At 33.9% G+C, this 16,097-nt stretch overlaps 1 protein-coding gene across 1 annotated transcript in view; it reads right to left on the minus strand.

Annotated features, from left to right (window-relative positions):
• LOC105622139 (venom dipeptidyl peptidase 4) overlaps window positions 1-16,097 on the minus strand; it is a 250,397-nt gene that overhangs the window by 166,166 nt on the left and 68,134 nt on the right. The window contains exon 5 of the mRNA XM_012203573.1: window positions 934-1,173. Within this exon, the coding sequence (XP_012058963.1) occupies window positions 934-1,173 (240 nt within the window). The remainder of the gene's footprint in view (window positions 1-933; window positions 1,174-16,097) is intronic.

Below are 16,097 nucleotides of genomic sequence, written 5' to 3' on the forward strand. Positions count from 1 at the left end.
ACACACACACACACACACACACACACACACACACACACACACATACACATCTGTATATTCTTGAAAAATTATTTCTTAATTTTTTTCCATATAGAATATCTAATTTTCTTTTTAACGCTTTTTTTTCCATTGCTTTTAATTTTTTTATGGTAAAGATACATATATTTCTTGTATATGTCTCTTAAGTTTAACATTTTGATTGAGAAAAAATTTTACAATATATTTTTATGAATATTATAAGTGCAATTGAATTGAATATCATACTGCAGTGTGTTATTTCCACATTGTGACGTTTAAGGATTGAATCGACATTGTATTTTTCGCGAAAATATACGAGTTAAAATAAAGCGTATTAATAAAGCGATCCATGAAAAAGGAAACTATTTGCTTTTCCCCTTTAACAACACAAAAAATACACGATTAGTCATACTTCATAATTACAATTTCTTATAAGAAGTTTTTTCCATATTTTAACGCAACAGCTAATTCGCATGTTCAAAGTAAAAAAAATATTTCGCAAAAGAATTATTTCTCGCAATATAAAGTTAATTTCACACTTCTAACGCGAAATTACATTTATCACAGAATTTTGTAATACGAAATCTTTACCGATACTTGGAAATTTGTAACGTCCAAGTTTCCCCAGAGAAACAGTCGTGAAAGACTTGCGCGAAAGTGCGAATTAGCTGAGCCGCAGGCAAGCGCGCACTAATTAAAATACTATTGCCTAACTAAAGGAAGAACGCTTGTCTAAATTAAGATTCGCGGAAACTCGAAGAAAGAGAATGAAGAATACAAAGAAAGAGAGAAAGTGGAATCTCCATAAAGAGTACTATTAAACGAGTCTCTTCTCTCTCTCCCTCTTCTTCTCCTCCTAGTTCTGTTCAGAACTGGAAGATTGTCTTTCTCGCGTGAAAATGAAGAAATACCTACTGTCGTGCAATTTGGCACCAGACTGTCGACATCGCAAAGTTGGAAATACGCCCTATTCTGCACCCGGTTCATCCAAGTTGCGTACACGAGACTGTCCGTGGGAAAGTCCACCGCTGACAGAATTCTTTCGGAGGTAGACAGTTCTGGCGGATGTTCGATCTCCACCAAAGTCACGTTACCTTGCACCACCATGTCGAGGTCGATGCAAAATAGTTTAACTGTTGGATTGGTCGTGCCGCTCTGGAACGGAAAGACAGATTTCTCGTAAAGACGGATCGACGTCACATATACCGATGGCAAAGTAGCGAGGTAATGAAAGATTATCGAATCTTCTATTATATATAATAAATAGATAGCAAAGAAAATAGTGCAAAGAAAATATATCAATAATATAAAAGAAGACATAGCAGTTAAATCGATTTACTAAATAAGACATTCATCGCGCAAAAATATTATTTATATATGAAATACATTCTTGTTCCTATTTAATACTGAGAAAAGTTACATTTGATATTTATGACTGTAATTGCATAAAATATTATGGAACTCTTTTTGTTATTATTATAAATATATGTTATTATTATAATGTTAATAATAATTATATTTATAATACACAGGATATCTCAAACTTTTTGACATACTGCTTGTGAGCAGGTAGCCCTGATTAAATTAATTGTAAGTCAAAAAATTTTATAATTTTCACAATAGTTAAAATATTAATTTCTTAAAAATTGTTGAATATGCGAGTAAAATTGACGCATAAAATAACTTTAAGATATCTTTTAGAATTCTTTGTGAAATATCTTAAATATGTTTCTTAAAAAACTCTTAAAGATAACTTAAAATTGCTTTATATCGATTTTTACTCATTGAGTAATTAAAAAAAGATTACGGAAATTGCAAAATGGTAGAGTAGTACTTTTTGATTCAGTCCGCTCTATCTGCCTACAAACATGACGTGCCAAAAAGTTTAGGACATTCCATATATGATTATAATTCCATATATAATTATATATACACGGAAAGAGAACAGTTGTATAAAAGTAGAGTATCAATAATAAGTACGGATAATAGGGTAATGATCCGCTAAATTGAGGCAAAAGCATATGTGTACTATCAGTGTACCATTTACATAGTCATTTACACTGTTACCAGCGAGTTTTGTGTACTGTCAGGAGTGAGTGGTTCGTTTATTATTATCATATCATTTTATTTAGCGAGTTCAATAAGAAAAAAAAGTGGTGAATGGCGAGCGGATTGCAGTAGAATTATATATTCTTTTAATGAAATAAAAATATGACTTTCTTATATAATCATTATAATTTAACCTATTTGTGTTTTGACACATTAGAACTACAACGCCTGAGTATGTAGCAGATTATTGCACAAACTTTGTCAAAAAAGGTTATAAAATGTGTCATTTTCTACAAGACCAAGAAAGAAGAAAAATTTGGACGACGATAAGATTGGATTCCGTCTGATAATTCGATGTTATGTGAGGTTAGAAAAAATTTGCTTTTATGATTGATTTGATCGGAATGCCGTCAATCACGTAGTTGACTATCTCTTCGTCTATGAGAACCTTGTTGGCTAGAATAATTTTTTGTGACAATATTCCGCAAATGTCTCATCGTACTGCCACATTTTGTTTTCAAACTGTCTTCTTAGCGTCAGTTTCTCGTTGTCCGTCTATGCGTCTTAGTAATTCAGAAAGACAAAGAAATATACGTAGGCATCGAGTGAAACCACTCCTCAGTGTTTCCAATTAACTTCGCTCCTAGCAAAAATTTAGTCATCCAACTGATATGTGCTCGTAGCACATATCAATAATTGTTCCTTTCAACACTGATGAAGTCTTCTTTCCGTCAAATGACATTTTTTTTAGATTGATTAAGTTAACCTTGTGTTTTGCCATCCTCGTATTAGCATTACGCAGCGGCGAAAGTCGATTCCATATTCGAACGCAACTGTTCATTCTCTCGTAAGTTCGACCTCGAATCGTAATAATTCTCTCTCTTGCTTATCGAGTTCATGTTCTTTCTGCAACAAACTCGCAGATACATCCTGCGAAGTTTCTTGGAAGACGAACAAGGAATAATGTTTTTTCGTGACTTTTTTTTTATTATAACAATATAAGAAGGGATACAGCCATTAAGAACGAACTTATCAGGTAGGAACTACATACAAGACTAATATTACTAGTACGTGCTTAAGATACATTTCCATTGCTGAGGAGAATGTAAGATTCCCCTCATAATCACAGATTATGCGCTCATATATTAGATTATTTAGCTTATAATTAAAGATCATAAAATAAAATTTTACTCTTCATCGAATCGCGCAAAAACATATAAATAATATCGCGCAAAAACATATAAATAAGCTAGATTGATAACTATTGAACAGATCCATAAAAACTAATCTAAAACAGCAGACAATTATGAGAAATATCTTTTCTTAATAGTTAAATATGTAATAACATAAACTATAATAACTTAAATTAAGGTAACATAAAATAAAATAACAATTACATGTCGCTGCGTTGATTTAAATTAAATCAAATTAACATAAATAAAAGAACGAAAATTAGAACATTAAATAAGATCTTATCAATAGAGCAGATAAACGTATTTATTATTAAATATAAATTGTATCTTCATTAATTGTAGCCATGAGATATTCGATAGGGTAAGGGAGGAGACCTCTCGTCCTGACCAAGGCATTTTGCAATACCTGTCTCTGTTCCGTAAGCACTACATTCGCAAAAGACATGATTTGAAATTTCATACGTCGCATCTAACACACAATGAAGAATCCATATGCCGAAGCGGAAGAAACTTTTCCTTAAGGATGTGTGGCCCGACCTAATTCTATTAATAGTCGCGATTGTCCTTGGCTATTTTCCAGCTAGGACACAAAGACATTACATTGTGTTCCACTGTGTAAAGTATTTGTTGAACGCAGTTTAATTTCATAGTGTAACATCAGAATGCATTGCAGTCTTCCATTCTATTCTTATAATTATATTTAGCGTGTCAATAATAGATTTATGATTTTTATTTAGATTTAAATTATAATTTTTTCAGAATTGACTATTTTTGAAGGTTTTATTGCAAAATAAGTACGACTATCAAATAATTTTTTGAAAAGTTGGTAACATTGACATATTTTACACGCTCGTTCTTAGCTTTTTACTATATCGAGCAATGTAACATTGTGTCATAGTTGGAACACTTTGTGTAAGACACAGTGTTACACTGTGTTACCTATGTACGTTGTTGGAAAACACCCATTTTCTTTATTTTAAATTTCCTGAACCAAACATGTTGTTGGACTCCAAACATGTCAACATCAAATAGTTATTACATTATCCTGCACCGCGAATAAGCGACTCATCGCTAGCCCACCCAAACAATTCACTGTATATCTGTCGGTTCCATAGATTTGAGAATTCAGAAACTGGGATTCTCAGTTGGGTATTTCTGTCAGAGATAATAGCCTCCTAGCCAGTCTATCCGCTTGTTCGATGAAATCCCTATATGGTTAGGAATCCATATGAGCTTGACTTCAATTCCCCTGCATCAAACGAAGGATGCTATCCCTAATAAAGAGAATGAGATTTATCCCGGTGATCAAACTGTGCGTTCACTGCATTAAGAATCGATTTAGAGTCCGAGAAAATAATTAACTTGGACTATCCATAGTTATATCCTAGTTCCAGAGCCGTGAGAATCACCATTGCTTCGAATATGAAGAGACAAAACTCGCACATCTATATCCTTCGGAGATATAGATACCACTGCAAAACTAGCATATTGCAAGTTTTCTACACATGACATCCATCAAAAGACATATGGATGAACTAATCTCCTCGTTGAATAATCCTAAAAAAGTGACATCAGCACCATTTATGTACGCCTACCAAAAAATTTATCATCTTCAAGGTTAATCTCTGGATGAAAAAGCAAACCATCAAATGATTTTGAAAAGCACAACGGATCATCATGGTTAGGAAGGTAATGCTTTTTAGCATCTACGTCCTTCTGAGCTACATAATCGGAACTCGACTAACGCAATCGCATTGCGTGGGAGTTTCTGCCAATTCTCTAAGCTTTTCCAAGAATTCAAAGAAGTAACTGCTAGAGTTGTTGCTAGTCTAGACAGGAAATTTCTCTCTAAGTATCTCGGAATCTAACAAGCAGGGGAGACTCCTTCACCTCATACAGAATAACATTAATCGGAGTACTCTGTCTATAACCCATGATCGATCTAAGAGCTCGGTACTGAATTCTTTTAAGCTAAAGTAAAAGCTTATTCGAAAGATGAAACCCCCATATTCTAGCCTAAATTTAATTAAGACGTGTTAAATTAATTTAGTAACCTTGGATCGGAGCCTCACCAAAGATGCCCGATGCACTTTATAATTCGTAATGGACAAATACAATGACTTTTGATATAATTAACGTGAATAGATCATTAAATTAGATTGTAAATTCATTCCTTTATTTTATCAGAATTTGCAATTACTTCTCTCTGAATCCAAATCGAAAAAGATCTTTTATTATACTTAACTATGTTATCATGCCTGACTTGAGCTTTAAGAGCTTTATTACTCTTGCTAAATACATATAACTTAGTCTTCTCTGCTGACAAGATCAAGGTTATCTAACGCAGCAGAAATGTCAGCTACACTTTCGATTCTATTCAAAGATTCCTCGACCGAGTCCATAGCAGAAAATATGCACACATCGTCTGCATACTGAATTATCTTGCACTCTTAGGAGTTGATCTTCTCCAATTCGGAGACGTAAATACGAGGGCAAGTCAATAAGTTTTTAGAAAAACACATTTTTCTTTATCGATTCATTTTTATTTTTCAACATAATCTCCTTTCAGCTCGATACACTTTATCCAACGATTTTTCAAGTCGTTTGAATAATATAATTTGTCCAACCCTTCAAAATAAGCCTCTGTTTCGGCGATGAGCTGCTTTCTGGTAGTGAATCTCTTTCCTCCGAACCACTTTCTTTAGGTTTGGAAACAGAAAATAGTCGCAAGGGGCTAAATCTGGCGAATATTCTGAAGCAATTTGTAGGAATTCGTTGAATTTGGCCATCGACCAAATACGGTGCCGGGCACGTGTAAACCCGTGCATTGTCTTGATGACGGGAAGAGCACTTTCTTCTTTGCCAAATGGGGACGTTTTTTCTTTAAAATATTGTTGAAACGGTCCAATAAGACTGTGTAGTAATCGCCATTGATCGTTTGCTTTGATGGAAGGTAATCGATGAATTATACCGCGTGCATCCCAAAAAAACTGTGTGTTATCATCTTTCAGGCCGATTTTATGATCTTCGCTTTCTTCGGAGCTGGTCCAGTGAAATCCATTGTTTTGATTGTTCCTTCATCTCGGGTATGAAGTAATGGATCCATATTTCGTCCACAGTAATGAAGCGACGCAGAAATTCATCTGGATTACGTTGAAACATCTTCAAACATTATTTTGAAATCGTTATACGGTCGCGCTTATCGTGATCCACAGCGAGCAAACGCGGAACTCATTTTGCCTTTTTCATACCCAATTGTTCGTGCAAAATTGAAATCACTGTGCCATGTGATATGCCTGTGGCCTTAACAAGCTCGCGCACTTTCTCTCGTCAATCAGTTAACATCGTGGATTTTTTATCGACGATTTCTGGCGTAGCAATCTCAATTGGACGTCCCGAACGAGGTGCACATGTGGATGTACGACCACGCTTAAATTCATTCACCCAATTGCATACAGTCGCAAACACTGATGCAGATGTGCTATGAATATTATCCAATTCGGCTTTGATTTCTTTCAACGTTAAACCTTTCATATGTAGATGTTTGATCACTGTACGAAACTCGTTTTTTTCCATTTTGCAAAAAATACAAAGATTGTTTGTTTTAATCGTCTATAGAAATGAAATCACGCGATGAATTTCGCTCAAAATGTGACAATAATCAACTGAGAGATGCTGTCAAAAAGTAATGTGACATGATACTGCGAGTGCTCTCTGACAAAATTTCTAAGAACTTATTGACTTGCCTTCGTAACGTATGACATAGGCTCAGTAACTGCCCTATGACAGCCCTTTGAAAAACCAAAAAACTTCTTTTATTTCTCCATATCTACTTGATGCGCAAATACCAAATTGTAAATAAAGCGGCAGAACATGGGAGGAATATCCAGATTCATCACTCTGTTAACTAGTCTATTAATTGAAACATTATCATATGCTGCTTTGATATCAAGGAAAACAGCTGCCACTAGAGTATCCGTTTGAAAGCCTCTAAGAATTTCCGCATAGAGAATCGCTAAATTATTCATGAAAGCTCTCTACGAAAACCAAACTGTGATTCAGGTAACTTCTCACTCTCCAGTCACCAATTTAATCTATTAATTAAAATTCTTTCCATTACCTTGTATAGACAGGGTACGAGAGATATCGAGAGATACCGAAACTTTTAGCCATCTGCTTTGGGTATAAACGTGATTAGATACTTCCTCCAATCAGACGAAAAAGATCCTCAAAAATGAAATTGGAAATGTGAAGAAATATATATGTCTACTCATAGGAGACAACTTAATAATGACATAATTGATACCGTCTAATCCCGAACTAGACTTGATCTTGAGATTTCTAATTACGAACAATAATTCTTCTTCCGTCAGAGATAAATCTAGAAACTCATTGTAGTTCTCACCTTCAAACAAAGATTACAAATCCATCCTACTCTAAATTCATTGATCTATTCAAGAATCCTCACGTTTTGTCCAAAAAATATTCGTTAGGAGTCTTCGATTGTATCTGGATTAAAATCTTTTGACTGTCTTCCAAACAAAGGACAGATCTGAAGCCTTCACAAAAATTTCTAAATTTATCTTGTTTAATTCTACGAGTTCTAATAATTCTACTTCTAGTTTTCATCTCGCCACATTTTTTTTGTAGTTTATAAAGTCTTCTCCCATACCTATCTGCTTAAACTACTTCTCCAAAGCTTTCTTACGAAGGTGGAGCCACCTGTCATGTTTATCCATCATGAGGGAAGCACTTGACTTCCCCTTATATTCTCGTCTCTCAGTCTATGTCTGGATGAAGTAGCTGATGAAATCGCCTCGCCAACTATGGCAGTGAATGTCGAATACATGGTTTCCGTAGATTCTAGGTCTGTAATAAGTTTTAATTTCTCATCCATCACGTCACGAAAAAGTTCTCAGTCTGTGTCCCTAGCGTGTAGACGTAAAACTCTCCTATTCCCAATTCTGCTATCCGGCTTGCCTTAAGCCTCAATGATAATAGGCAGGTCTCTGCTCCATGGATCAGGACCAACATACTAATTCAATATTAATGCAAGCGAAACATTGGTCGCAGTTAAATCAATTATGGATTGGTATGATAAGATGCATAGTAAAAAATGAGAGAGAGCCATCGTTCAGCAATGATCGCTATCATCTATTGCCTACTACAGACTATCACCAGTACGGCAAGTATTGACAAAAGCCCCAAACGAAGTTTATTGAAGTTAAAATCTTCACCAAAAAGGACCTTATCTTGAAATTGTGAGAAAAATCTTTCCCATTTACAAGTCATAATAAAACCGGCGTTTGGCGGACACAAGATTAAAATGAGAGGTTTGCCCCCCACAGGGATCTCGACCGCGCAAGTTTCCACATGTCTCGGAAATTTGTGCTCTTCTAATGTTATTTCTAATCGCAATTACACTTCCTCCGCGGTCAGGTCCTCCCTCATCATCGAATCCTCTTAATTTAAAACTTTTGTTAGGAGAAAGTCATGTTTCTGAAATTAAAATTAAATTTAAATCTTCGCAGTGTTTAGATAGTTTAGTATATTTAGAGATGACGAATTTAACGTTCCACTAAAGAATCCTTAAATTACTAAAATTAATTAATTCGATTACTTACCTGCGCCATTGTAGTTACTTTCTTTAATCAAATGTGTCGCATTATGCAAATCTATGGTTTTCTTAATACGCTCACAAGACTTCCGCATCCTTATTCATTAAAATCCATTCAATAATACCTGACAGGACCTTCTTGACGCTTCCGTATTTGAGCTCAGCACCAATTTACGAAGGGGAACTAGCTTTAGGTAGCTCCTTTAAGTTTCGTGGGCAGTAAAATCCATATCCGAAAGACGTGGAAAGTTTCTCAGTGATTTAACTGGAACCACTCTTAATGAATTTGATGTTCTTCTTCACGAATAATCTAACTTCCAAAAAGGGAAAGTTATCAAAAGCTATATAATCCTTATTAATTTCCATATGCTTTTTAAGTACTGGGCAGTTACGGTTCGTAGTATTGTGAGGGCCACTACAGTTACACATTTCTTCTCTAAATTGCATGGAACCTCTCGAGATGAGCGATGATTACCAGTACAATTTAAGTAAGCCTCAGACTTTTTACTTATGTGAGTACGGCTACATTTAAAGCATATCCTAACTAACTGCACATATGGAGAGACAGATGACATCGCCTTCCAAATGATAATCTTGTCTGGTAAACTCTCGCCTCTGATTTCCAAGCATACTGCTTCTGAATCCTCAAATTCTCTAATAGATCTATTGCGCCTTCTCTAAAAAGATTAGAGATCACTATGTTAGAATTCTCTTCTTCGATTTTCTTTACTTCGTCCATATCAAATCTTCAGGAATCTCCTTAATCACCACTTTTCTGCTAATCTCGGTATGAAGGCAACGATTCCCGCTTTTTCAAGTTCATTTGACAAGGCATTATTAGCCACAAATTTAGATAAGAATGTCATCTTCCATGTCACGAGAGTATTTGGCAACCTGGTTAAATTTAATGTTGCATTTATTTAATGTTCCGGAGATTTTAATCAGCGATATTTTTTTCTTGCTAGATATATTATCAGATCTGGAATGCAACATAAGGTGCTGTGCTAAAAGTATCATATTTGAGCCTTTTAACTGTATCTGTGTTGTAAGAACTATTTTTATCTCCTTTAGATACATCCTTATTCGTGCATTATATAGTAGGGTGATTCATAATTTTCGGATTCACAATAACTCTGAACCCCCTTCACGGAGGCACCTGGATCACTCAACTTTGATCTAACTTTCCTTGAGTCGCGAGACAGCTTAATCGAGTGACTGTTGGCGGTGAATCATCATCCGTCGTCGGGTGACCACATTTCAAGGCGTCAACCATGTCCACTTGAAATTTCACTATCAGATGACTCCATTTCTGTATCTCGAGAAGTCTTTTGCAACAAATATCTCATCAGATCCTCTCTGATTTCTTCGAATCCTGGGGAATCTACATGCCTGCCAACTGACGGGCACGTGTCTTGGAGATTAAGCTTCGACACTTTACTTATCCCATACGCTAAATAGTAGGAGAGCTAAAAAAAACTCTCCCCGGGGGGGCAGAACAAAGGAGAATAAAAGATGGAGCAAAAACTCCGCAGTGAAATATTCCTCTAATTACCACAAAGTAGCGAAAAAAAGTAAGCGTGCCAGAAAAAGACGCCTTCTCGCCTAACGTCCGAAAATCCGTCGTGACGTATCGATTAGTTCCTCTTATGGCTCCCTCTTCCGCACTGCTCATCTCCTCCTTAAGGTCTTGTATCCGCGGGTAGAATTTACTTCATCTAATCTCGCAATTAACTCGATCTTATTACCGCTGACATTCAGATTTAGTTGTCGTAACTTTTCTTTCAGCGCCACTAATGTTTGGAATCCATCGTGCTGTGTCGATAATTCTCTTATCACCTTACTGTTTTATCGATTCTCGATCATTGTGCCTCGTGGAAGTGCGAAAGTGAGATATTTTTGCTTCCGCAACTTTTGTCACTGTCGACGGATTCTCGCGACTTTCTGCACTTATGCACTTATGCATTCACACTTCTGTATTCAAATAAGCAGCCGATCGCTCGCTCAATTTCCGCAGGTTTGCACGTATATGTTACTTACATCTACCGTATCGTACTCGATATCCTCGACTTGGGATCTTATTCCTGATTCTTGTCGTCTTCGGATTTATCCTTGTATGCAACGGATTCTCGATTTATCAATTCGCTTGTCAAATTTTCTCGCCTTCCCGAACAAACTTATTCGATCCTGTCGAACAGTCATGTCACAGCGATTTTGCCAACCACGAATGCCACTTTTGATTTTGTAAGCATCTTCTGTCATCAGGATATACAAAAAAACAACGATTTAGACTTGGAGATTATGAGGTTGTATTTTACAAGAACTCAAAACAACTGTCTTCCAATATGACTCGTTTCGGACTACTCCCTTCTTGCCAGGTCTCCGCAAGAACCAAAATGGCTATCGGGGCTGAGGTCATTACGCAAGAAGCCCTTAGTTAAATAAAAATTCCATACGCATAACAAATCTTACGCGCTAATATCTCTTTTCTTAATAATATTACAGATTGTATTGAATGGACTTCTATTTTGATTTCTATTATAATATTACCGTGAAATATAATACCTCGATAATTAATTTACATTCAAAATAAATTATTTTATTAATTTTTCTTTTTATGATTCATCATTGATTTTATATTCATGCGCGCGCGCGCGCGCGCGCGCGCGCGTGTGTGTATGTGTGTGTGTGTGTGTGTGTGTGTGTGTGTGTGTGTGTGTGTGTGTTTGTTTATTATATATATATATATATATATTTATATATATATATATGCACATAATTCTGTTATTTAATTTTATTCAGACTGATTTCTTCAAAACAATGATGTATGAAAAAGAGAGAAGACAAAAATGAAGATAGAGAGAAAACTTAATTGTATATTAATTAATTACTTTGCATTACATTATTATGCAATTCTATCGTCACTGATGTTTTGGATTTAAATAGACAAATTTTATATATATATATACTATAATAAAGTATTTATATACTTAATAAAAAATTAAATATACTTTTAAAAAGATAGTTAATACTCAAATCTTTATTTTTAAGCTCATTCATTTTCATACTATTTATTTTTAAACAAATTTCACTTCATTCTATTTGTTTCATTCTATTTACTCCTGTTGTCATCTTTCTTTAATTTATTCATTATAAAATCATTGGCTCCCTCTGCGTTCAGTTGAATATTTACTTTGCAATTGTTGGAAGTTTTCTTCGCACTGATTAAATTATATTTTAAGATTTAGAGGAATGGTCTTATTTCAGCAAAATTATAAAATGCTTGCGTTCTATTGAACGCACCCATTTTTATACAGGGTGGGCCATTTAAAATTTGGAATTTAATTTGGCTCTAAAAAAAAACGCATGAATATTTTCCAAAGTTTATGGCTTTATTGGAAAGGTAGTACATTGTCATTAAACATGAAATACAATTTCATTCAAATGATAACTTCCACGGCTGGCTGCACAATACCCCATTCTATCAATCCAATTTTTCAGTACATTTTCCACTGTATGGGCGCGTATTTCATCGATGGCAACTTTGATTTCATGTTTTAATTCTTGAATCGTTTCTGGCTGGTTAGCATAACACTCATCCTTGGTTTCCCATAAAAAATAGTCCAGCGGAGTCAAATCGCAGCTGTGAGGCGGCCAATTGCAGCAACATCAACATTTCGGCTGATTATGCGATTTTCAAAGACAATGCGCAAAAGATTGATTGTAGCGTTGGCTATGTGGCAAGATGCGCCGTCCTGTTGAAACCAAATGTCGTCTGTGTCCTCCTCTTCAAATTTGGGAAGCAAGAATTCGTTTAGCATGGCGCAGTAGCGCTCGCCATTGACAGTGACGGCAGCTCCTTGCTCATTTTCGAAGAAAAATGGCCCAATGATGCCGTCGGACCAAAAACCACACCAAACAGTCACTCGTTGTGGATGCATTGGCTTCTCCATGACGATGCATGTGCGGATTCTCTGACCTCCAAATATGACAATTCTGCTTGTTCACCGAGGTGAAAATGAGCTTCGTCAAAAAAGATGATTTTTCGGTAAAAATGCTCATCTTCAAGCGTTGTTCAGCCCATTGGGCGAACCGAAAACGCATCAGATGGTCATGCGGCTTCAATTCTTGCACTAATTGAACTTTGTACGGCTTCATATCGAGGTCTTTATTCAAAATTCTTCTCAAAGAAGTGCATGAAAGTTTTGAAAACGGTGGCGAGTTGATGTTGATGGTTGTTCAAGCACACTCTGAGCAACAGCAGCAATGTTTTCGATTGATCTTACTGGACGAGCACGTGAACGAGTTACTTTATCCAATAAAGATCCAGTTTGCCGAATTCGCTTCATAAATTGATCCACAAACTGCGTTGAAAGCATTTCTTTTCTATCAAATTTTTCACGTAAATTTCTTACAGTTTGGGTTGAAGACTCATCACTTTGGAAGTAAGTTTTCAATATTTCCCAATTTTGTTCAAGCATATAGTAATCCATTTCGTAAATGTCAAACACAAAAAACTAAATTTCTGATACGTCATAAATGTTATTACGTCTTTCAAACTCAAAATAACCAGTAGTTGAAATTCCAAACGCTAGATGGCCCACCCTGTATGTATAATTTTAGTTTTATACTTCATATACGCTTGTATTTCGATGCGTTTTCGGTTTTGCCTCATTCACACTTTGGTTGGAGACCTACTCTTATTATAAGTACTCTATGCGAAAGTAGAAGAGATCGGGATCAATAGACTAACCACAACATAGTAATAATAAAGACAGATTTTTTCAACAGATTTTTTATCTTTGTTATGTATACTGTTAATGTTTTTAAAAAATGAACGGATGAGGAGCTAGTAGGCTAACCCCCCAACACGGAACTCTATATATATATAATTAATTTAATGACGACTCTGATAGTATCTACTCTCAATCCAACAAACGAGAATGGATTAAAATGGATTGAATTTTTTTTCTATCCAAATGCATATTTTAAATAGCAAATACTTTTTTTGGATTTAATTGGATTCAATTGGATTCAATTAGCTTCAATTGGATTGAAAAACTGCATTTCCTATTCAAAATTTTGAATTGACAAAATTTTGAATGTGATAGTATTCACAATGTGTATTGTTTGTATTGCACTCAATTCATTTCAATTCATTCCTATTTGCTAGGTTAGTTCCTTCATGTCCAATCTCGATAAAATTAGGGTCATTCGACGTGTTCTTGTATGAAATGAATTTGAAAGCAAAAAGAAGCATTGTTCTACCTTGCGAATCGAAATATTAATCGTTAAAATTAGATTAAGAAATCTGTCATTCGTTATGTCCTAGCAAAAACATTGATAGAGAAATCCTATCATTAATATGAAATTATTTAATATGTATTTAATATCTTTAATATGAAATTCGTAAATTTATTAATTTGAATCAGAACATATAGGAATTTTGTACAAATCTTATAAAATCCAATAAAATACAATAGGATTCATATCCGATCAATCGCGAGGTTAACAATAGAAAATTACAATAAATTTATAGAAAATGATACAAATTGATATAAATTTATCATTTTCAATCGATTTCTATCAACTTTTTTTACCAGGGCGATCTCACTCTATTTCATAAGTAGCTGCATTTCACTCAAAAGAATTTAGAGAATATTCTTTTTTATTTTAAATGCACTTACTCCATACAACACACAGAACGTTAAAAGAATGTTGCTAAGATGTTGCAATGTTGAATGCTGAAATATCAATGTTTTATCAATGTTGTATTTATATTCTTCTACATTGATTGTTGCTGCAACGTTGAAACAATATTGAATAAATTGAATTTTTATTGATTTTTTATTGAATTTATATTGATTGTTAATGTTGTTGTTAAAACATTGAATAAATTATATATCGAAATCTATTTTATTTTGTAAAAAATGAACAAAAATAAAATATAAATAGAAAATTTAAATCATTTAAATTTTCTATCTTTTGAATGAATTCATTTCTAAACGATATATGTTTACGCGAGAATCGATCGCGTGTGCAGAATGCTTGCATATATGGTATTGTTTGTGTTGACAGGTCCGATGCGTGGTGTCGATTCGATCTTTCCATATATCTATATGTCATAATTATACATCCACTAACATTCAGTATTCGTGGATCGAAATTGCAGTTTCCGTACAATTGCAGAAGTTAAGCATCGTTGGATAGCGTACAAGATTGAATGGATGACCGCTTAGGAAAATAAGGAAATTAATTCCCAAATAAAAGGGAAACATTTTTTTTTCAATTATAATTTTGTGTGTTCTCTCTGAAATATGATGTTAATCAATAATACTGTGATATTAATCAATAATAATAAAATTAAATTAATTTATGTGGGAAACATTTTTTCTCACAGACATTGCAATTCAACGGATATTAAACATTTCTGCAATATCTCTTCCACATTGAATCTACATTTCACGATGTTCGCAATATTGCAAATCAATATTTCTAAGATATTGATTCAATGTTAATGCGCTGTACGAGTACAATGCAATAATTTTTGTAGTTTTAATAAATTTTAATAATAAAAATATGCAATAATAGTTAAACTGCGTGTATAAAAAAATTTTTATGCATATACAAACATACATATATAATATAATATTGTAAATTATATATGTTATACATAAACATATACAATCATATATAAATATATATTTCCTTATATGTTCATATATTCTCCTTTCTTTTGTAAAATTACTTTTAAGTGTAATAGAAGTAATATAATAATAATGTGAAAACATTAAAAATAATTTTGTGAACATGTGAGCACATTCTAAATGCATAAAATGTAACTTATCGTATTATGTTAATTATAAATGCAATTTGAATAACGATTAGAATAGATAAATTGTTATTTATCTAATAACAAGGTACAAATATATTTATATTTTTTTTATTTTATAATAAATTTCTGTTTAAAATACATTTTTATAAAAGTTTTGTTAATATGTAGCAAAGATATATCTTAAAATATACATAAATATAAATGATCTTATTAATCTTTATTTTAATAGTGTCATTCAGATTACCTCATACCATTAGTCATCTTATTTCGGTGCCGAGACTAGTTGAATCAGATGAAATGCATTATAAAAATGCATTTTTTTTCATATTAGTTAGCAATTCCCTTATTATTAAAATATTATTAGGTAGTCAAATGTATGTAATAAATG

This window comes from Atta cephalotes (genome assembly GCF_000143395.1).
Source record: "Atta cephalotes unplaced genomic scaffold scaffold00040, whole genome shotgun sequence".
Lineage (NCBI taxonomy): Eukaryota > Metazoa > Arthropoda > Insecta > Hymenoptera > Formicidae > Atta > Atta cephalotes.